Source organism: Astyanax mexicanus, chromosome 9 (assembly GCF_023375975.1).
Source record: "Astyanax mexicanus isolate ESR-SI-001 chromosome 9, AstMex3_surface, whole genome shotgun sequence".
Lineage (NCBI taxonomy): Eukaryota > Metazoa > Chordata > Actinopteri > Characiformes > Acestrorhamphidae > Astyanax > Astyanax mexicanus.
In genome coordinates, this window is record NC_064416.1 from 11,401,013 (window position 1) to 11,425,815 (window position 24,803).

At 36.3% G+C, this 24,803-nt stretch overlaps 1 protein-coding gene across 1 annotated transcript in view; it reads left to right on the plus strand.

Annotated features, from left to right (window-relative positions):
• The window catches only part of syt9a (synaptotagmin IXa), a 60,996-nt gene that overhangs the window by 23,746 nt on the left and 12,447 nt on the right, over positions 1-24,803 (plus strand). The window contains exons 2-6 of the mRNA XM_049483541.1: positions 2,125-2,611; positions 3,978-4,530; positions 21,406-21,526; positions 22,171-22,342; positions 23,444-23,573. Of these exons, the coding sequence (XP_049339498.1) occupies positions 2,125-2,611; positions 3,978-4,530; positions 21,406-21,526; positions 22,171-22,342; positions 23,444-23,573 (1,463 nt within the window). The remainder of the gene's footprint in view (positions 1-2,124; positions 2,612-3,977; positions 4,531-21,405; positions 21,527-22,170; positions 22,343-23,443; positions 23,574-24,803) is intronic.

A 24,803-nucleotide genomic window follows, 5' to 3' on the forward strand; every position in this document is an offset into this window, starting at 1 on the left:
TGTGTCCACAGCGTAGTTGTTTAATAAATAGTGTATCAAATATATATATTTTTTAAGATTTATTTTTAAATTTACTTTTATTGTGGGTTTTTTTTGTGTCATGTCCTGCCATGTTTGGTTACATCAAATTATTATTTTAAAAGTTTATATAAGACATTTTTTTAACTATAATTTCTTAAAGTTTTGAAGTTGTTTTATTATTTTTAATTATAATGCCCAATATTTATTTTTTAATAATATTAATTTCACTTAATAGTCCTCATATTGTCTCTATTCTTAGCTGGGGTAAAAGCTTAAGCTGTCCACCCTCTCTTGGTAAACTATTATGATAACTGAAATCTTTAAAACTGAGTCTTTAAAACAGGACAAAATTGTGGGAGGTAAATCCCGCAAAAAAATAAAACTGAAATTAAAACACTAATATGAATACATGCAAATTAACAGTAGGAGGGGCTACAACTACAGAACCTCCCGCAAGTGAGGGCAAGCCGCTGGGTTACAGCAGGCAATGCTGAGAGAGACAGTACAAATGAGATTGTTCGTTGATTAGCTAGCTGAAATAACTAATAAGCGACTTACTTTGAAAGAATTTCTCACCACAGAAGTGGCTGCAGTTTGCTGAGGCTGTTGTTCACTAGCAGCGAGCCAGTGCCTTGCCCTTGCTTGTGGGGGGGGGGGGGGGGGGGTCCATAGTTGTAGCCACACCTACTGTAAATTTACATGTACTTGCATTCTGGTATAGTTGAAAATAAAAAAAACAAAATGATAAATGAAAAGTATATTGCCAGCATATAGGCTAATCTTCTGTTGCATTTTTTTTTTTTTTTTTTTTTACACTTAAAGTGCTGTCCACACAGAAAAAAAGGACAAATTGTTCGTTCACTTTGAATATTGATTTTTTTTTGTGTGTGTTTTCTTTTGAATTCTCTCAGACATGCAGCCTATTGCAAAGAAAGATAATTAAAAATAATTTAAAAACTACAATTGCATTTTGATTTTAGTTTAGACATTTATTATGCAGTTCATCCAGAAAAGGCAAGGCCAAAGTGAAGCTTTTATTTTTTCTTTTCACAATTAACTTTTCATTGTAGGTTTGACTGTGAAATACCCGCATGGTAATAATAATGAAATGGCAAAAATCCTTTTTCATTTTAATTACATTTTTTGTCACTGACCTCTGTTCAAGTGAAAAATTGCAATTGCAAATTAAGTGATTAAATTTTGTTTTCAATTTTGTCATAATATTGTCACGCGTTTGAAAAAAGAAAGCGGAAAATGGTATTTGTGTTTTCAAAAAGTGTTTTCATTTCAGAGGATTTACCTCCCATACAAAGTCAGCATAAACAATTCAAAACATAAGCAACCACATTTTCATCACAGGACAATCTTTACTTCTTTCCCAGGGAGCCAGTTTCATCATAATGTTTGATGGTCTTTGTGACTGCACTTAGGGATACTTTCAAAGTTTTTGAAATGTTTACAATTGACTGACCTTCTTTTCTTAAAATAATATTTTTTTCTTTACTTAGTTGAGTGGTTCTTGCCCTAATATGGATTAAAACATTACTCAAATAGAGCTATTCACTGTATACCTGTAACTCTACCTCTTCACAAGTTTACAATTAATGCTCTCAAACACAATAAGAGACATAAAACAATGAAGTAATTAACTCTTGATGAGTTCAGCACAGCTGTTAACTGAAAGCCTAAATTCCAGGTGACTCTACTGCATAAAACTGACTTAAAAAAATAATATATATATATATATATATATATATATATATATATATATATATATATATATATATATATATATGCCAAGACGTGCAAAACTGTCATCTAAAATATGCTAAAATATAAAACATATTCTGATTTATTTAACACATTTTTGTTTAGTAAAGTATTTTATATGTTTGTCTACATAGTTTGGATAACTTTAGTATTATTCTAGAATGCAGAACATTTAAAAAAAAACATATTTTTTTTGATGGTTTTGATGGCCAAAAGAGTGAATGCACAAAAATGCACAATTTTAAGATAATTTGTTTGTTTCAATGAGCTTTCTAAATAAAATACATACTGAATATTCCCTTAATATCCCATCTTTATCTCTGGATATTGCAGATGTATCGGTGAGCCTGCTGTCGCTGGTGGTGACCGCCTGTGGCCTGGCCTTGTTCGGCGTCTCTCTCTTCGTCTCCTGGAAGCTCTGCTGGATTCCATGGCGCGAGCGAGGCCTCTCCTCTCCTGGCACCAAAGAGAGCCAACCGGACCCTCACTCTCACCCCCACCCTCACCCACACCCCCACCCTCACCCGCCTCCCCCGCCCCTCCAGCCACAGCCCATCTACACAGAAGTGGATGCCACTCTCGACCGCCGGAACCATCCGCGAGGCTCGGTGGTTAAGGAGACGACGGTGCCGCCCACGCCGGTCTCTCCTCCAGCGCCCGCGTCTCCTCCACCTGTGCCGGTACCCGAGGCAGCCCTGAAGATCAGCCACACTTCACCAGACATTCCCCTGGAGGCGGAGTCCAAGGCCCGGGAGAACGGTGTCTATGGCAACAGCCGCATTCAGAGGCAGAACTCGGAGACGTCGTCCACCTGTGTCCGGTCAGTGGGGTTGGGTGCTGTGGGGCGGTCAGTAGAGCGTAGAAGCATCAGCAATGAAGCTTCAGTGAATATAAAGCTCATACAGATGCAGGGGGTGTTCCTTTGATTGGCAGGTGGTAGATTTTATTTATCTCATATAGCTGAAGCACTCATTAAAAAAAAAGGAAACATTTCAACATTTCTGTCAGAATATTGTGACCACCTTCATGTTTCTATACTCACTGGCCTTTTTCAACAATCTGCGTGAGTTGCTGTGGTACCTGCATGGGTTGCTGTGGTTTCAAGGTTCAAGGATTTTAAGATTGAGCTCCTTTTCTCTTTCTTATTTTTTTGTGCCAAATAAAAATGTGAATATAACTTTTTCCCTTTCCTTTTCTGTTCTATTTAATTACTTTGTTATTTAACATTTGTGGTCTTCTTTTTTGTTTGTTTAGTATGTTCATTGAAAATGGTTATTCTTCTTCTTCTTCTTCTTCTTCTTCTTCTTCTTCTTCTTCTTATTATTATTATTATTATTATTATTATTATTAAAATGATGAGTTTTTACCTCTTTGAAAAATTATGGAATATAATCAAGAAGAAGATGGATGATCAAACCAAGCTGAATTGCTTGAGGTTTTGCACCAGGAGTGGAATAAAGTTATCCAAAAGCAGTGTGTAAGACTGGTGGAGGAGAACATGCCAAGATGCATAAAAACTGTAATTAGAAGCCAGCATTATTCCATCAAATATTGATTTCTGAACTCTTAGAACTTTATAAATATTAACTTGTTTTCTTTGCATTATTTGAGGTTTAAAATCTCTGCATCTTTTTGCTATTTCAGCCATTGCTCATTTTATGCAAATAAATGCTCCAAATTTTATTTGGAATTTGGGAGAAATGTTGTCTGCAGTTTATAGAATAAAACAACAATGTTCATTTTACTCAAACATAAATCTATAAATAGCAAAATCAGAGAAACTGATTCAGAAACTGAAGTGGTCTCTTAATTTGTTTAAGAGCTGTATAATTTCAAGCAAAAATGACTATTATATAACTTTGGTAATTTCATTGCTAAGTGTTGAACTATTTATAGCCATGCAGTATTTTATGCTTGTTTATGTTCATTGCTATATTTTGACTGAAGCAAATCCTCCTGCCAGCCTGTTTAATGAGAGGTTTGTTCTTGGAAAAGTGGCTGGACTTATTCCTGAAGTGACAGATATCTGGCAGATAATTGTAATTTTTCTTCTTTTAATAGATGCCACACACAAGCATGTCAAAAAGTATAATCTAAGCTTATTTCTTTCTGCATTTCTCTTATTAAATGTCTATCTTAACTTCTAAAGTGACGTTAAGTCTTCTCTTATTTCTGTCTGTTCACAGGCAAAGTTCTATCCGGCGTCACATGAACCAGTCCAATCCCGACTTCATGGTAGCTCAGTTCCAGAGGCAAGACTCTCTGACGGGGATGAGTCTTGGCAGGCTTAAACCTGAGTTGTATAAGCAGCGCTCTCTGGACGGCGAGGAGAACCGAGGCGGTCGAGGTGGCGCGTGCGGTCGCCTCCATTTCATCCTGAAATATGACTGTGATCTGGAGCAGCTCATCGTCAAGATCCACCGTGCCCAAGATCTTCCAGCCAAGGACTTTTCCGGCACCTCAGACCCCTACGTTAAAATCTATCTCCTGCCCGACCGCAAGACCAAGCACCAGACCAAGGTGCACCGCAAGACTCTGAACCCCGTGTTTGATGAGGTCTTCCTCTTCCCTGTGGCATACGCTGAACTTCCCACGCGAAAGCTCCACTTCACTGTTTATGATTTTGACCGTTTTTCACGTCATGACATCATTGGACAAGTGGTGGTGGACAACTTCCTGGATCTGGTAGACTTTCCACGGGAGACCAAGCTTTGCAGGGACATCTACTATGTGTCCTCGGTGAGTATTAGTCCTTTGCTTGTTTTATCAAAAGGTTATTGGTCTGTTTTGTATAGATTGTATAAGATAAGATACTATATGGTGTTTACTCTTAAAAAGTAAAGTTCCTACAAGATTTTTAGGTTTGTTACATGGGGTTTAGGTGAGACACTGGGTGTGTGGTCACCATTTTCATTTCTCAGTGCTGGGGTTTCTGGTTCAAGTCTCTATCTGGGTAGAGTTTTTATGTTCTTCGTATGTTTGCATGAACTAATTCTGGGCACTATAAGACCGTGTCCAAAAGTATTGTCCAAAACATGTACTGAAACATGTCTAAAAGCATAGAGATTACATAATTTGGTTACTCTAAATGCCCTAGATGTCTGTTGATTGAGTTGGTGTTGGTTGAACATGAAGTGGAAAGGATTGAGTGTTGAGTGTTGTTTGTAAAGCATCCTCTGTAACTTCATTCATTTATTTTCTCATTCATTTGTTTTGTCATGGGAAATCAATTGGTCAATTGGTCCAGAACCTTTGCATACAAAGCAAGTTCCTTAAAAATGATTATCCTACAATATTGCCCCAAATAATATTTTTGGTAACTTTCCATGGGATTTGATTTCCTCTTTTAGCTCATTATGTACAGTGACATGCAAAACGTCATGAAACAAGAACTAGTTCTATGTCCCATGACTTTTGTCATGTCCCATGGAAGCTAAAGGACACTGCACTGACCTGTGGCATATGCATAAAGGGCCTTCTGCATTAAATGTGGATGTGATTTATGCCTCTACAGTTTCTTTTCCGTTTGCCAACAATTCTAGGCAGATGCAACTGGTCACGATCATAACCACAACTACTACTCTGTCCTCTCTGGGTGGTAGTGCCTTCTGTAATGTATTATTCCCAGTACATGTGATACTGTGGATGTGTTTTTCTCAGACGTCCTCTGAGAAAATTACAGGCTGAACTCCATGGTGAACTTGCGTTTAATAAAATAGCTATTTGTCCACTGCTACGCACTGTAACTACACTTTAGGCGTATGTTTCCATGGAGATCCTTGTAAACACAACAGCGAGTGGAAATGGAGGAGCTACTGAACGCGATGTCACGTGACTGAGAAAGCCTAAAAAACTCACTGGTCCTCCTGTTTTTTCAACTGCAGTCTGGAAGCAAGAGTTTTATCACTTAGTAGAAGTGTAAAATATTTTTCACAGACATCCCCCTGAGAAACTAATCCTGTGATGCTATGAGGTGATGCTTCATAATCAATTTACATACTGCTATCCCATGCTATCCCATTTTGATATGTCAGTTTCATAAAACACAACACTTATGTAGCGTGCAGATAACGGACACTTATAATTTTACTAACTTGCTTACTTACAATTACACTTATATATCGCTTTGTTCCACTGAAGGCACTTAAGGACACTTACATTACGTTATATTACATTCTACACACACTTAATACACACCGGTGAGTAGAGGCAGCCAATCACACATAGCGTACTCTCAACCGGAAACGACCGTCCTCCTAGAGGATTGCATTAAGCACTGAGGACTTGACCCGCAACCGACTAGTTCCAATCCATATCTGTTTTTAAGGGTATCCAATTTATTTTTGGGCAATTTAGAATATTCAATTTTCTTGATCTCCATGTTTTTTTTTTTTTCGGACTGTGGGAGAAACTCGGTGTTCCTGGAAGAAACCCAAGCAGACACATAGAACATGGAAACTTTACCCAGATATGAACTGGAACCAAGTACCTCTGTGCTGGAAGACGATAATTCTTTTACGTACATTTATTGTACTTGTATTCTTGTATTCTAACTATATTCTGTGTTATAACGGTGTTCAGTTGTTCTGAGGCTTCCTCTTTTCTCTAAATCCGAGCTCAAGCTTGCGCTGCCAGCTGAATACTAAAAGCTAGACTGGGTCAAAGTGAACTCTGCAGCACAGTGAAATAGAATCGTTCAGAAAATCTCTTTTATATTGTTTCAGCGTGTTTCCACATTCAGTCTATAGATTGATATGGGTAGAGTAAATTGTAAATGAGTAAATTAGGGAATGATTTTAAACACAGCTGCAGGTGCAGTTGATTACGTTGGTTTTCCCGTGGGCATTTCCTTCAGGAATCATAAACTTAACCATTGATTTTAAAAGGAGGAAATGCTTTTTACAATGGTGTAGGTGTCAGGGAAATTTTCATTAGTAGCTTTGACTTGTCTGCAATCAATAGTATTGAATGTTAGCAGCAAAGCAACAGCAACAAAGGAGCTGTAGAAGTTCCACTAAACTGGGATATCTGGCTTATTGTTTGCTGGTCTATGTTTTACACCAGGAGAACCATCACAGTATCAAATGGTCTCATGTTTAACAAATGACTTTTGCCATTTCCCATGGAAGCTACAAAATGCTGCACTGACCTGCAGGATACTTGTGCATTTGTGGATCTTGCATTGAATGCTGGTGTGATTTTTGGATTTCTGAGTCACTTGTCTGTTCACAAGAACAATTCTAGCCAAACACTGCCACTCATTTTTGTTACCGCCCACTGCATTGTCCACAGTGAGATGTATTTCTGGTACCAGTGGACTGTGCTGTGTGTGGTAATGATCATGACCACTGACTTGTTATGTTAGCAGAATGCAATATTTGGCAAAGAGTTTTAAAGTAATGACTTTACTGAATTGACATTCACATTTTGAGTGTATGCATAACTATATTACATGTCTACACAGAAAAAAAAAAAAGCAAGAGAAAGATTGATTCTTCTTAGTCAAAAACCCTCCCTGTGAATGCCAACTATCCACTGACACAGACTGAAAAAAATTAATGCTGAAGTGGTTCACATTCCAGTTTAAGAATGAATTGTGAAAACTAGGAATATGCTGATATCCTTTTTTGTGTGGTTTTGGTTTGACTAAGCTCATTTCCCCCAAGATAAGCAGTAGTTTTGTGTGTGTTGGCAGTAAACCTCTACCTTTACTTCCTTCTACTTCCCTCTACCTCTCTTTGCCTTACTCTACGTCCAGTCTAGTTACCTCACATGAGCACAATCTGCAGCGTGAAGAGCTCCCTCTGTTGCTGCATGTGGAGAGTGCACACAGATTTATGGTTATTTAGTGTTTTACTGGAATTATTTTAATGTGTTTATCTTACAGAAACAAGGTAGACACACGCAGATACTCTACACAAAGTTTATTAACAAAGGGGTTAAGCTTACAAGAGTTATGAGGGACGGGCAAGGTCAACAAAAATTGGGCAGCGAGAATCAACAACATACCAGAGAGAGTAGTGAAGCAAACCAGGGTCATACATGGGGAATCCAACACGCAAAAGGGGAAGGCAAAAGAAGAGTAAAAAAAACACAGCAATAGGTCAGCAACTAAACAAACAATAAACTGGGCAAGGCCATTACAGGCAGAAATACAAAAGAAATGCATTGCAGAAGAGCTAGTAAACTAGATTGAATATACAGCAATGAGGAGAGCAAACAGAGGGGTATATATACACAGGAGGTCAGGTGGGAACAATCGGAAGCTCGGAGAGAGAGAACGCCATATTATCACATGATCAGAGGAGTCAGGAAAGTCAAGGAAAGTGCATGCTGGGAAGTGGAGTTTTGCGTAGCCATTTCACAGTCCGGAGCACCCTGACACCTTTTAATAACACAATATAATTAATTGTACAGCCCTAGTGGAAACGCTTTTGTTTCCAATATTATTAAGTAAAGGAAACAGTTTTATGTAGAGCCACAACAATTCAAATAACTCAATAAGTATTTACTTTTGTTTTATGTATGATTAATCTAATTGGATCTGTAGAGACCACTTGTGTATAGTGGTTCTAGTTAAAACCAGAAAGTTCTTTTTTTTTTTTTTTTTTTTTTTTCATTTTACAGTACCAAAAGGCTACTTAAAGGTTATTTACACTGTAAAAAAAACTGTAGTTTTTACAGGAAAACGCTGGCAGCTGTGGTTACCAGAGTTTTCCTGTTAAAATTACAGACGATAAGTAAATAACTCTACTGAAAAAAAATGTAAATTAATTTACAGTGATTGAAATCACTGCTAAATTACAATATTAATCTGTCAAGTTTACACAAATTAAATGTTAATTTTGCATAGCAGTGTTCTACATAAAAATACCCTTTCCTGTATTTTTTACCTCTAACAAATGTCTTTACTAGGAAAGAAAACCACTGATAACTCTTTTAATGCTTCTTCAGTTTTAGGGAACCATAGTAGGAAGCCTGATGTGTGTGATGTGTGTGTGATATGTTTCTTCTGTTATAGAAGAAACATATAGGTCTGTTATGGGTCTTTAAACCTTTCTAAACCTTTCTTGGTTCTTTCTAGAATCATACCGAATTCTGTTACTGATTTTTTTTTTCCAGTACTGACCTTTTTTCTTGTGCTCTGCATGATTGAAAGTGGAGGTACACTGCGATTCCCATTCATGGAACCTCACTCATTTTTCCTGTTGATTAATCATGCACTACATTCGGCATTCTGTTTTGTACCAACAGATGGATTCAGCCTTACATCACATGAATAAATATTTTATTTTACTTCATTTCATTCCGTTCTTCTCCTCCACTATCATTTGTCTTTCTTTTTTGGATAGATTAAATGTTTCCTGTTTTTTTTTCGTTCCATTTGTTCATTTTTTCTATGATGTGCATCACCTCATCAATTTTCCAAACATCCTTATCATTCTTTCTTTCTCTCTCTCTCTCTCTCTCTCTCTCTCTCTCTCTCTCTCTCTCTCTCTCTCTCTCTCTCTCTCTCTCTCTTTCATTTCAACCCCAAGCCAGTGGGAGTTTTCTATCTTCTTGGTTGAATTGGGTTGGTAGTAGGGGAGCTGCTCTGTCAGGTAGATAAGACTGGGTGTACTGGGATTTTGCTGGAAATGGTGGGAAAAGTGAATTATTGCATTTCCCAAATGCTCATATCTAGACTGGTTTCTGTGGACTTAATTTAAATTTGTCCTCCAGCGGTGATTGATTATTGGAAGCGCAAATTGGTTTAACTGGAGTGCTTTTCAGTCACCTTTCACCTTTGGTTTTTGTGAATAATCCTCACAGGAACCACAGTTTCACTACAGATCAATGCAATCTAATCCAACGAAACCACACACACACACACACACACTCATAAACAAACAAACACACACAGAGAAAGTGATGTGCATTGGTGAATGAACTGTCCTTGTGCATTCAAGGCATTTGCTTGATTAACGTTTGCATTGTATACTGCAATATTTGCAATACCAGTTAGGTGCTGACATGAATTAAAAATGATTTACCGCAACAATCATAGAGCAAACATAAAAGCTCAAACACAACACATTTCTATAGATGGATAACTGTGTTAGAGTTAGAGAAAAATGCAAAAAAGTGTTCAAAATAAGGTGATGCCTATCTATCATTTATTGATGCAATCTATCAGCAAGAATCTCTTTCCTGTTGGCTCAGGGTATCGATTATTTGTATAATATTCATGTTCCTCCAGCCTTCATTTACCATTGTTGTGTAGTTTGGCCCACCAGTGTTAGATTTTCTTTGGGCATTCAGTTATATTTTTTTTGCAACAGGTGACTGCTTGGTGACAGTGGTATAGGTCATAAGAGCAAGTTGCTGTTTTTATTGGAGTAGTTCTTAGTAGTTCTGGTGGATTATTTTTCCTATATGAAAGGAAGGCAAGAGCCTTTTATCCTGTATTAACATTAAACAAATAATACATGGATTAAATTACCAACACATTCTATTGTTTTTACATTTAATTTACTTTAGCAATAGTTGAATACTCAAGGAACATTAACCATGGTCTGTTGAAACATAATTTACTGTATTTTTTCGCATTATAAGGCACACTTAAAATCTTAAAATAATTTCCCCAAAAAATTGTCAGTGGACCTTATAATCCAGTGCATTTTTTGTATGAATTTTACACATTATAAGAAGCACTAAACCCACTCTGCTGAAGTGCAGGATTATACAGAAGATTCCGTTTAGTTCCCCAGCACTAAGACTTGAGGCTGGAGCAGTATTAACATTAGCTGCAAACACTGCTAAGCGCTAGCTCTTTCGCTGTTTATCAGTGAGTATTATTGGCCTGTAGCCTGCTGCTAACCCTGGCTAGCACTGCTGGAGCAGAATTAGCATTACCCACTAACCGGACTAAGTGCTAGCTCTTTTGCCATTTAATGGTGAGTATTATCGGCCTGTAGTCTGATTCTAACCCTAGCTAGCACTGCTGGAGCAGCATTAGCATTACCCCCTGACCGTGCTAAGCCGTTTAGAGGTGAGAATCTCAGATTATAGTCTGCACGTTTACCATGTTAAAACAAGCTACACTGGACAAACCGCTACCTAATATCATAAAATGGCTTACCGGAACACTCAAGGCTGCTGTAGGGTGGCATTAGCTGCTAACCTTGGCCAGCTTATTGGAAATCTGCAAATCTAAGCTTACTACAAATAAACTGAAGCGCTTTACTCACCCAAATAAACAGTTTTCAGGAGAGAAATCTGTGTAGATTAACATCCAGCAGTAGTTTGACTTTTTTTTAAGAATTACAGTTTTTTTTTTTTTTACGTAACATAGCTTAGCTTTACAGGTCTCACCAGCCTTAATTAGAAGGAAAAAAATGGCAACACCCCTGTTTCTTACTAGTGTCACATAATGCACCTTATATTCCAGTCCAGTTCCGTATGTATGAAAATAGACCAGAAAATAGACGTTTTTTGATAGTGCACCTTATAATTCAGTGAGCCTTATAGTTCTTTAAATACACTATGTCAGGAGCTAATAGGAAAATATGTGCTTTTTGCAAGATGTTTAGTTTTAACTGTTGAAAAAGTCACAAGATCAACTCGCAGAAGAGTTTTACTTTTAACTCTGCCCTAAAGTCTTTTTAATGATCATACAAATACACTAAAAGGAGTAAATATTCCAAAAAGCAGAGTATGCTGGTTATAAATGCTCAAACTGTTCATGTGGATTCAGGACAATTGCTTGTTTAGTGTTTGCCTCTACTCTAATGCGTGCTCTAGCAGTTGGGTACAAATAGCAACCTCCATGACATGAATCAAAAACAATTTTCCATAACAATCGTAGCACAATCATAGTGCTCATATGGTACAGAATAAATACTGTTATAAATTCTCATTCTCAGTAGGCCTTAAACTGGCATATGGCTCCAGACCATATGGGGCCGCGGCAATACCGCATCTGTCCCTGCAGTTCAGAAGATATAATCATGCCTCCGGCCACCTTCATTCAAGGTGGAAGAAGTTAAAGTTTAATCATTTGAGTGATTAAAAACCGATTGCTGACCCGTACCTGTAAGCAATCGATGGCTCTAGAGGCTGAGAGGATGATGATGATGATATATGCAGTTATTATCCATGATTTATCAGCTGCTTCTGACCTTTATCTAATTAGCCTCCGGAATACATTATTCATCAAGTGACTCAATTAAAGAGCGCAGACAAACAGCCAGACGACCACAAACAAACCCTCCTAATGACACCTTCACAGAGCCGTTGTTCGCCGCAGTCGATAGAACGAATCAAGATAAATGTGCAATTAAACATGGGATTTTAATTCTGCCTTTGAAGTCGTTCAAAGAGATAGAGATCATACGTTCTGGTGAAAAAGTAACAAAGCCTTCTAGAATACCAGTAGGCCTGTCAATGTTTAGTTTTTGGAATTACTGTGACAAAAAATATGGGTAAAACTTCCTATAAACCCTGTATACATAATGCATTATGAGTGCATTCATAACGCACTATATGACATGCATAATACCTTATAATGACTGTAACAAGCCTGTATATGTACTTACAGCGACATTAATAACACATTATAAACTACAAGTATAAGTATAATGTTCATAAAGAAAGGGATCATAATGCCTTATAAAATCTGTTCATAAGAACATTGTGCAATGTAGTGTTGTAATGCACTGTAACGCAGATTTGGTATATTTTGGTATAATGCATTATAATATGCAGCTATGATTTCTCAAATTAAGCTTTTACAGTATATAAGTGCATAACACATTATAAAGCCTTACAGACTTTAATTGAAGTAAGTTTTTTTATATGCCTTTTAAACATCAAGTAAATGTCATTATGCCTTACTGAAGTTACTGCACTTGACAACACACTTCACTTAAAGCCAGTAAGGAGCACTCATAATGCTCTATAAGACATTACAATAAGGCATAGTAAAATTTACTTCACGTTTAATGACTGTATATAATGCTTTAGAATGTGTTACATACTTTAAAAAAAAATAATTTGAGAAATCATTGCTGCATATTATAATGCATTATACCAAAATATACCAAATCTGTGTTATAGTGCATTACAACACTTTGTACAATGTACAACTACATGTTGATGATTTTATGTATTTCTTTATAAACCCTTATACTTGTAGTTTATAATGTGTTATAAATGTCGTACTTATTAGTTATTATACAGGCTTATTACAGTATTATAAGGTATTATGCATATCATACAGTGCATTATGAATGCAGAATTCATAGGAAGTGTTACCAAAATATGTTAGTCCTTTTGAGACCTTGACATTGACAGATATAATGGTAATATAATGGGAAAATAATACAACTATACAATTGTAAATACCATTTTTATTATTTATTAAGGTTATAATAAATAAAACAGCTTGTTTAACTCTCCACAACATTGACCTACCAGCTCAGTCATGTTAATAGGCTTTCTATGCTTACAATTAACAAAATGGCCAGCAAAATTATTGATCTTATGTCCACATATTGTACAATAAGTCAATAATTTAATTATTGTGACAGGTCTAGGTACCAGTTACTTTAATTGGCAAGACATGTTTAAAGGTCTTTTTAGTGTCATCCCCAGCACTGTTATGTAGTGCTAGAAACAATACTTTTACAATATTTTTTAGGGATGCCCAACAATATTGAAGTTAAATCAGCATTACCTGATAATGTATTTTTTTTTTTGTTTTTTTTAAACATCTATATCAGGCAATTTGGCCAATATTTCAAACCAATAATTGCTTACATATTTACTGTTTGCGGGAAAATGACCAAGCGATTCTGGTCATGCTAATAAAATTGGCTGCACCACTTAAAAATCCATTTATTTAAGCTATTTTGTATAAGTATACCTATTTTTTAGACATTTAAACACTTTTTTTTTTACATTTTTCATTCATTTTAAACTAGCAAATAATACTGTGTAAAAAAGGAACACATAGCAATTTCTGCTATCGTAAGAATATATTCCAAAATAGTTGGGATGGTAAAGCATTATACCATTACCATTATATGACATTGTCATATCCCCCATTTTTCTTACAAACTCTCCACACTGGCCAGCCCTCTACCCATATCCTCTTCTCCACAGCTGTGACATTGTAATGTGTAATTTGTTGGTTTGAGATATTAAAGTGTTTTTCTGCGTTAAAGCTGCATCACATAAAAGTGCACTGACACAACCTGATACTGTCGCAGACCCTGACTTTTGGGTTTGTTGCTGATTTGTTCCAGCAGTCTGGAAAGTCCTCCAGAAACCTCTTCCAGAAATCTATGAAATACTGATTAGTCGGACCACGTGAGTGATGGTTCGTCCCAGATGTGTCAGAACCCAGAGAAGACAATGCTACATCTGGACATGGTTAACATGGGGGTTCAGTTTGCACAGTAAAGTTTTTAGGGGCATTTGAATGTGAATTTAGTGCTGGATAAATTATTTGTCAAAGTAATCTCTTGCCCATGTGGTTTAATTAGGGTGACCAGATGTCCTCTTTTTTCCGGACATGTCCTACTTTTGAGACATAAAAAAATGTTTTCAAAATCGTCCGGGATTTTGTTCAACTGCTTCAAAAAAAGTACATGTAAAGTGCATTGTGATTAGAATTGCCACGCTGTTCCATGCCACTCCATTCCAGGTTTCTCTGTATCGCAAATTAGCCACGCCCTTCTCCTCAAATCTATCTACTTTGTATTGTGTGTGTGTGAACAAGAAAGCGTGGGCCTGCCAGTGTACCACTGAGTGTTTACAAGCGAAAGCACATGTGTGTCCGCCGGTTCTACACCTTTTCTCTGCGTGGTACGTTCAGTGTTGAGCGCGTATGTTAAAGGAGAGGCAGTTTGGAGAAACAGAGATGTTGTTCATAGAAGTTACACGCAAATAAACTCACTGTAGCTTCTAGCCTCAGCCTCTAGACAGCAGCAGCAGACTGGGAGAGCAGGCTTGTGACGGAGGAAGCGAGAGACCGACTGAGCAGGAATGTGTAGCACATAAACAGGTAGTAACTTTAGTAACGTTAGGATAACACAGGGACTTTGAGGTGATGGAGGTAACGTTAGTAAAGTTAGGATAACACAGGGACTTTGAGGTGATGGAGGTAACGTTAGTAAAGTTAGGATAACACAGGGACTTTGAGGTGATGGAGGTAACATTAGTAAAGTTAGGATAACACAGGGACTTTGAGGTGATGGAGGTAACATTAGTAAAGTTAGGATAACACAGGGACTTTGAGGTGATGGAGGTAACATTAGTAAAGTTAGGATAACACAGGGACTTTGAGGTGATGGAGGTAACATTAGTAAAGTTAGGATAACACAGGGACTTTGAGGTGATGGAGGTAACGTTAGTAAAGTTAGGATAACACAGGGACTTTGAGGTGATGGAGGTAACGTTAGTAACATTAGGATAACACAGGGACTTTGAGGTGATGGAGGTAACATTAGTAAAGTTAGGATAACACAGGGACTTTGAGGTGATGGAGGTAACATTAGTAAAGTTAGGATAACACAGGGACTTTGAGGTGATGGAGGTAACATTAGTAAAGTTAGGATAACACAGGGACTTTGAGCTGATGGAGGTAACGTTAGTAAAGTTAGGATAACACAGGGACTTTGAGGTGATGGAGGTAACGTTAGTAACGTTAGGATAACACAGGGACTTTGAGGTGATGGAGGTAACGTTAGTACAGTTAGGATAACACAGGGACTTTGAGGTGATGGAGATAACGTTAGTTAAATTAGGATAACACAGGGACTTTGAGGTGATGGAGGTAAGTGTGTATTTTAGGCTACATTTACATTTTATTTTAGATATTTAGGTTAAAGCTGTGTTGAAAGGCTGCATAGTTTGAGTTTTGTAGCCTCTATGCTGTGGCTCAACATGTTTTAAAAAGCACTAAAACAAGTGAAATAACAGTACAAGCAGTACAAGCAGTCGTCATCTCACGCCTCGACTACTGCAATGCCCTGCTAACTGGCCTCCCGGCCTGCGTAGTAAAACCACTCCAAATGATCCAGAATGCAGCAGCACGTCTGGTCTTCAACCAACCAAAACGGGCACATGTCACCCCGCTGCTCATTGAGCTCCATTGGCTACCAGTTGATGCTCGCATCAAATTCAAAACTCTTACAATTGCCTACAAGGTGATGACAGAACAGCTCCTTCCTACCTGCACTCGCTCCTGAAGGCTTACGCTACCTCCCGGCCGCTGCGCTCCTCCAATGAACGTCGCCTCGCTTTGCCAAACATTCACACAAAGCAATCCAGACTGTTCTCATACAGAGTTCCCCAATGGTGGAACAAACTACCTTCAACTACCAGATCAGGAGAATCTCTCACTATCTTTAAGAAAATCCTGAAGACAGAGCTCTTCAAAGAGTTCTTACTCACCTAACACCTCTAACACACTAACTACTTCTAACCCCATTTCCTTCTTCCCCTCCTTCACTCCTCTATCCCATTATTTCCCTTTGACCTCCTTTAAGCCCTATCTAAAAATGGGTTATCTTAATTCCTATTACTTTTGTATTTCACTATTGTAAGTCGCTTTGGACAAAAGCGTCTGCCAAATATAATGTAATGTAATGTAACAGATTTTAAAACTGATAAATGATCAGTTAACTTAAAAAGTAAGTGTAACAAAATATAAAAGTAATATTAGCAAAAGGTATGCCCACACTGAATAAGAGTAAAACAGTGTCAAATGCTTTTAAGACATAGTTGCATTGCATGAATTCATAAAGCAGCCCTGTTTGTAGCCTGATATAAATACATGTTATAGCTGTTTAAAGGAAGAACCACCTTTAACCTGAATAATTAGCATTGAGCTGTTATATCAGAGAAGTTCAGAAAATACATATTAGACATGAATTCAAAAAAAGAAACCCAAAACTGGCCACCCTAGGTTTAATCAGCTGTTGTTGAACACAGGTTCTTGATGCAGATCACTGGCTTTAAGCTTTGGACCTCTGCCCTTGCCCTTATGCAAATTCTTATGCAGTTCCTCCCGATTCTTGGAATCATGTTATGGTATTATGATTTGTGTCTGTATGATCTAAGAACTATCAATTTTTTAAATGTTTTTTTTTAACATTTCAGTTAACTTTTTATGCATTTGTTGACAAACTGAAGATTCTCTGCCCATCTTTGCTTCTGAAATACATAGCCTTTAATGGATTTTGCTTTTGGGGTTTTCTGCATTGAATATGAATGTCATTTCTGACAAGGTTTCATGTCGCATGGATTGACATAGTACCACTTTATTTGAACAATAAAAGTATAGTACCCAGTACAATACATGTTAACTATTAATTTAATCATTATCAATTACAATTTGTGATATTTTATCATTGTAATGAAGAAACGGTAACACTTTCTTTGAATTCCCATCTCTATAAGACTCTATAAACATACTCATAACACATTATAGTGCATTCATAAGGCATTATAAACATGGCTATACATATTTATAAAAATGTATAATTATTTAATAGCTGGGTTAATAACATGTTATACATCAATACCAAGAAACTCAGACCCGACTTTATCATGACTAAAAAAAGCTTCCAATTTATAAACACACCCTCAATAATCCTATAAATATATTTTTAACCACTCATAAATTATTCTTGTTTTGAATATAATATTAACTATAGTCAATTATAATGTATTATAACAGGTCTTTGGGAACTCTAAGTAAAGTGCCAGACTTTCATTGTAGGACTAGATTATTAATGATAGATATATACTGTTTTAACATAGATATTATAAGCACATCTTATAATGTATTATGATCACAGGTCATAATGCTTAACAAACTTGGCTATAGTGGGTTATGCATTTTTATAAACATGTATAGCCATGTTTATAATGCCTTATGAATTTATTATAATATGTTACGAATGTGGTTTTAGCGTCTAATAAAGATGACATTCATAGAAAGTGTTACCGAAGAAACAATCAACTTAATCCTACGTTTCACATTTTCACATTTAAGTAAAGTTAGTAGTTGGGACTATGTTTTAACCTGGATTATTTGTGTGTTTAATTCCAGAGAGAATTCCTCCCTCGCTAAAAAAAAATGGAAGTTTAAATACCAATCTGTGCCCTCGCTTTCAGCATATGAAAACAAATCAAAGCACAATGCTGCCATGAGACTGCAGGGCTGCAGAGGGGCCTGGGCTTCCAGACAACCAAATATCTATTTTTATCCGCCTCTACATGAAGATTGTTTGAGGCTGAGAAAATATCGATATTTTCCTGAGCTCACCATCCTTAGGAGAGCATCATTAGAGAGGCCCCTGTAGCCTCCAGCAACAGAACGCTGTCACTGAGGTCCGGATAGCCGCGGTCCTGCCTGACAGTGATGATTTAATGCAAACCTCCACAATGCCGTGAGAAGAAGGAGAAGAGAGATAATCAGATGTACTTTTCCAAGTCTAGTTTTGCACCTTGTGTCTTTATTTTGTGAACAAATACCAATTTTAGGCTTGGACTGTAAGAAGCAAAGTCCAACAACATGTAAAACATGCTCCCTTACAATTGTCATGTAGTTTTTAAAGTTAAAATAAAGAGGATTCACCTAATTTTTCTTTCGGTCTTCAGCCAAATAAGTTAAAAGAGCAGCATGGTGCCATCTACCTGTCTTCAACTATCAGCAACAAATAGTGGAGCTTAAAAAACATTTGTAAATACCAATGAATGCATTGGCAATGTGAACTGTTGAAAAAACAATTGAAAAACATTTGCCCAGTTTAAAATTTATATTTACTAGCGATTTATTAATGTTCAAATTCTGATGAGATAATGATTTGCTAACTTTTTTAATATGAATATCTATGTTGATAAATAAGTGTCATGTGTGAGCATTTATTAATGTTCAAATTCTAATGAACTACTGCTTTGTTTACATCTACTGATCATTTGTTAAAATATAGTAATAAAATTACTACTTATTAAGTATATATACAGGGGTTGGACAATGAAACTGAAACACCTGGTTTTAGACCACAATAAATTATTGTGGTGACAGACAGTTCTGGTGGAAACAGGAGAGTTGAGGTGCACATTGAATTCTGCCGTGATTTGATCAGCCGTGGTTTTAAGTTTTTTGGATACAATCCGGGTTAGCACCCGAACATCCCTTTCAGACAGCTTCCTCTTACAGCGTCCACAGTTAATCCTGTTGGATGTGGTTGGCCCTTCTTGGTGGTATGCTGACATTACCCTGGATACTGTGGCTCTTGATACATCACAAAGACTAGACATTCAGATTACAGATTAGTTATTAAATTCGCTAGTAGTACAATGAATACAATACATGCTATAAAAAATGTGGTAAAATAATTAAAACAAATAAGGCAAAAAAATGAAGTTAATCTTTGCTATTCATCCATTCATTTAGTTTTGTTTCACTTGCAGCCAAAAAGTTTCAAGTTTTAAACAGAACTCCCTCGTCAGAGTGACCTTTATCTTCTCACGAATGGTGGAAGAAGTGTCACTGCCTGCTGAGTGTGACCTCAAACGAACAGCAGGGTGTAAGTTTCTAATCTCACCCCATTTTACAGCCATTACCTCCCTGGGACTTTCTTCACCTCAGGACTGGGAGCATTAGGATATTATCGGTAAATGTCAGAAGAGAATAGACTGTCTCTGGCCTAGACATGCAACCAGAGATACAAAGAGGATCAACTCGTTCCCTGAGGCTCGAAGAAGTGTCCCAACTGCACGCAAACACTCTCTCTAAACTTCAGTCTCTGACTTTAGATTCTGTCCTTGAAAAGAGTCTAAAAGACATTCGGCAGTTTGACTGGACAACAATCATCTGAAAAAAAGATTTCCTCTTGTGTGCAGTATGGTGCGCTTGATATCTACAGAAACCTAGGCTAAGCTACTTTAAGAATTGTATCATACTCAAAATTGTGTCAATTCGGTTCTATAAATGTAATTTCGATAAGATTCTATGAGTCCTGCTGGAAAATGAAATCTGCATCTCTATAAAAGTTGTCAGCAGAGGGAAGCATGAAGTGCTGTAAGATTTTTGTAAGATGTCTCTCCAAACCATCACTGATTGTAGAAACCTCACACTAGACCTCAAGCAGTTTGAACTGTGTGTCTCTCCACTCTTCCTCCAGACTCTGCTCCCTTGATTTACAAATGAAATGTAAAATTTACTGATATTTAGTGATGGTTTGGAGAGACGTGTCATCTGCTGGTGTTGATCCACTGTGTTTTATTATCAAGTCTAAAGTCAGTGCAGTTTTGTTTTCCCAGATGCAGATTTCATTTTCCAGCAGGATTTGGCACACTGGCCACACTGCCAAAACTACCAATTGTTCTTATTTTATATTCTAATTTTCTGAGACACAGATTTTTGGGTTCACAAATAAAAGAAATAAATGCTCAAAACAGATCACTTTGTGTGTAGTATTATCTATCCATATAATACATGAGTTTCACATTTTAAACTGAATTACTAAAATAAAGTAACTTTTCAAAGTTTTTCTTTTCTTTTTTTTTGAGATGCATTAATATCCCTTTGTCAAAAAAAAAAAAATCCAACCCTTTATGCCTCATGTCATCTATAGTGTGATGCTTACAACCAGGTTTGGCAAGGATGGCATGGTTATCCACAATGCTAACAGCCAACCTCAACATTTATGGAGATTTGGATTTTATTTTCCAGCAGGACTTGGACCACTGCCCACACTGCCAAAAGTACCAATACCAGGTCTTATATAAAAGTCTGAGATACTGTCATTTGGGTTTTCATTGGCTGTAAGAGATAATCATCAATACTTATAAAATATACGCTTAAAATAGATCACTCTGTGTGTAACACATCTATATATATATATTTGTATTTATTTATTTATTTAGTTGACAGGGAAAATGCTCATTTATCAATAGAAAACAACTGTAAATAAGCCAGAGTTAGCCATAAAGGCATATTTTCATCTGTAGTCCCTGGTCAACTCTTACTATGGCAATCTAAAAAAAAAAAAAAACTTTTTTACATTTTGAACTGAATTGCTGAAATAAAGTAACTTTTAAATGATATTCTTAGTTTTTTGAGATACACTAGTATGTTCTGGTTTACACCGCCTATAATAAACCATTAGAAGCCTGTTTTTGTTGCCATGACTAGACTTGTGACCTGGTCGTTTGCTCTGCTCTCATTTATAAAGCAGGCTTTGTGTGTTGTAGTTGCATCACATTCAGCGTTGAAAAAGCGAATGAATAGGTGCAAGAAAAGTACCTTGCCTCGCTTCACACACTTGGTATTTTGAGAGCAAGTGTTAACGTGGCTGTTAATTACAAAAATGGAAAGTGATGCTCAGAGCGAAGCGAGGTGTAGGAATATACTCAGAGACAGTGAGTGGGTTCAGTTCATTATCTGTTCTCTACTCTTTTTTGTCTGAAAGGTTGTTTCTGACGTTTAACCGCATATAAATAGAATGGGTTTAATGTGATTCTGCAGTAAATTAAAATTGTACATAAATCCCTGAACAACAAGAGAATTAATTAAAATAACATTTTTGTAATATTTCTGTTTCTCTTCTTTAGGATAATGTGGATCTGGGGGATTTGATGTTTTCTCTCTGTTACCTGCCCACTGCCGGTCGACTGACTATTACTGTAGTAAAAGCACGCAACCTGAAAGCCATGGACATTACTGGAGCTTCAGGTGAGCACTGTGATGCATTTTGGGTATTTTTTTTTTTTGTTAGTTTAAAAAGAAAAAAAAATCTGTAACACTTTTTACGAATGTCATCACTATAAGACTCTATAATCTCATTCATAACATATAATAATGCATTCATAAGGCATTCTAAACCTGATTATTCATTTTTATAGAAATGCATAGCCCATTTTAGCCATGCTTATTATGCATTATGACTTGTGATCATAACACATTATAGGCAGTGCTTATAATATGTATGTTTAAATAGTATAAATATTTATCATTAATTATCTAGTCCCACAACGAAAGTCTGGCACCTTACTTGGAGCGCACAAAGGCCTGTTATAATACATTATAAGTGACTGTAACTAATATTATATTCAAGACAAGAATAATTCACAGCTATTAATGCATTATGATCACAAATTATGACACATAATAAACGCTTAAAATTTTTATAAATATGTATAATCATGTTAATAATGCCTTATGAATGCATTATAATCTGTTATGGCTATGATTATAGAGTCTTAAAGAGATGACATTCATAAAAATTGTAACTGAACATTCATTTTAAAATAATTATTTCAAAAAAACTTTTTACAAACTAAAATCGTGTATCTCTTGTTTTTCCTTTTTTTTTTCAGACCCGTATGTGAAGGTTTCTCTAATGTGCGAAGGCCGAAGGTTAAAAAAGAGGAAAACGTCCACCAAAAGGAACACCCTGAACCCTGTTTATAATGAAGCTATAGTATTTGATGTCCCTCCAGAGAATATTGATCAAATTAGTCTTTTAATAGCTGTGATGGATTACGATCGGTGAGCCACAACTCTCATCATTCTCTATATCCTTTTGCTATACACTTCAGATGAATATCATGTCTATAAGACTATATTAATATAACACATTATAATGTATTATATAGAGCCTTATAGACATAATATTCATAATACATTAAAATGCATTGGTAACAATATACAGTAAGGGTACATTAATCAACAGTACTTGCAGCAGAATATATCTAACTAACTATAGTTAAGACATTGATCATTACAATTATTGGTAACACTTTCTATAAATGTCACATCTATTAGACTCTATAACCACATTCATAATATATTATAAGGCATTCATGCAAGTCGTTAGCAATATGGCTATAAATATTTATAAAAATGCATAACCCATTTCAACCATGTTTAAAATGCATTATTAGCTGTGCTTATAATATTTATGTTGAAATAGTATAAATCTATCATTAATAATCCAGTCATACAATGAAAGTCTGTCACTTTATTTGGAGCAGACGAAGACCTGTTATAACACATTATAAGTGACTATAACTAAAATTATAGTATAATTAATGAGCAATTTCTTGGTATTGGCATATAACATGTTATAAACACAACTCATGATGCATTATAATCACAATGTCTAATGCATAACAAACATGGCTATGATGGGTTATACATTTTATTAATATGTATAATCATGCATATAATGCCTTATAAATACGGTAGTATACGTTATGAGTATGTTTAAATATGTGAGTCTAATAAAGAGGATATTCATAGAAAATCCCACCAAATTATTTTTTAAACATAATGGTAATTGTGACCCTTATTGTAAAAAGTTACCAAGGCATTTATAAGTCTTTATAAACATGTGCATACATATTTACAGTATAATACTGTAATACATGTGACTATAATGCATCATAAACTGTGATTATAAGAGGTTATACATCTGGGTCGAAATATCAGATTTATTAATGTCATTAATAATCCAAAAGTAATTTCCAAAATAAGTTTAACTAATGAGTGATTAGATTACACACAGTGCAACCCTCTAAGACATTATAAAAATGTGTATATTTACGGTATTCCATGTTCATGTTCAGTAAAGAGTGTCTCCTTTCACAGTGTAGGTCACAACGAGGTTATAGGTGTGAGCCGGGTGGGTAACGATGCAGAGAGTCTGGGCAGAGACCACTGGAATGAGATGCTCACGTACCCTCGCAAGCCAATCGCTCGTTGGCACCCACTTGTAGAGGTAAGATTGAGCTTGAATTATCTACAGTATATCTGACTCAAGGGCAGCTAATGATGGCTTGGTTTTCTGAAAGCTTCTTATCACAAAGATGATTGCTAAAAAGTCAAGATAGCATTATAATGAACAATATTCCTACCAGACAAGATAATCTTAATGATAAGGTGCTTTAGGGAAACTGGACCCTGAACTATAACAGCTAAGGATGTTACACCTGAAAGTCCAGTCCAGAATAATTAGTAATAATTAGTTCTGGTTTTAATCTGCAGTTTAGTTAATGAACAGACTAAATATCTTGCCACATCCTGTCCTTATTGCTTGGGTGGGCGGCATCTTCCTATACGTCACTTCATGTGCATCAAGCAGCAGAATAAGCAAAACAAATTTGTCTAGCAAACCCTTTATTTTTGTTTATGACTATGGGCCATATCGTACACCCTCTGCATTGTGCACTGTGATGCTCATTGCTATCTTACAAATAGCTCATTGCTCATTGCTATTTTACAAACAAATAGATGCTTCCTTCATAGAATAATACCAGTAGCTTTACATGACATTTCCTTAAGATACGAATGCGCCAAAGTTGGAGTGCACCTGCCTCTTAAAAAGACACCCAAATGCCCAAAACACACCCATGAATAATTAAGAGAATTAGTACAGGACGAATGCGCCAAAGTCAGATTCACACCTGCTTTTGAAGGCTTTTACAATCCCACAATCACAAAGTGATGTTAAAGGAGTTTATTGTACAGGTGGTGTGAAACTAAAAATACAGAAATTGTACATTAGTAATAAGAAAATATAATATATCAACAACTACAGTTTTTATACAATGATATTTTGCATTTAACAACCAAAACTAAACTTTACTAGCCTAACAAATGGCTATAGTGGGCCAAACATGAGGCAGAAAGTAACTGTCATCAGTCCTAACAAAGAGCCTAATAAATACATGCCATCCATAGTTTACTCTCCTCAATAATGCCTTTAAACTAAAGATAGATGTTAATAAATTAGTCTTACGTATAGGGAATGCCTTTTAATGGGCTGACCAGAAAGGATAGCAGCAGATTCAGGTTATGGAGTCCAATATGCTCTGCTATGACTACTTTCTGTTTCTTGCCTTCTGGGCTTTTCTCTGTTCTGCCAGTAGGGGGCATTTAGCTAACAAAAAATGATGTCAGAGCCAGAACAAATAATTAAGAGAATTAATACATAGCTTTTGTGCGTTTT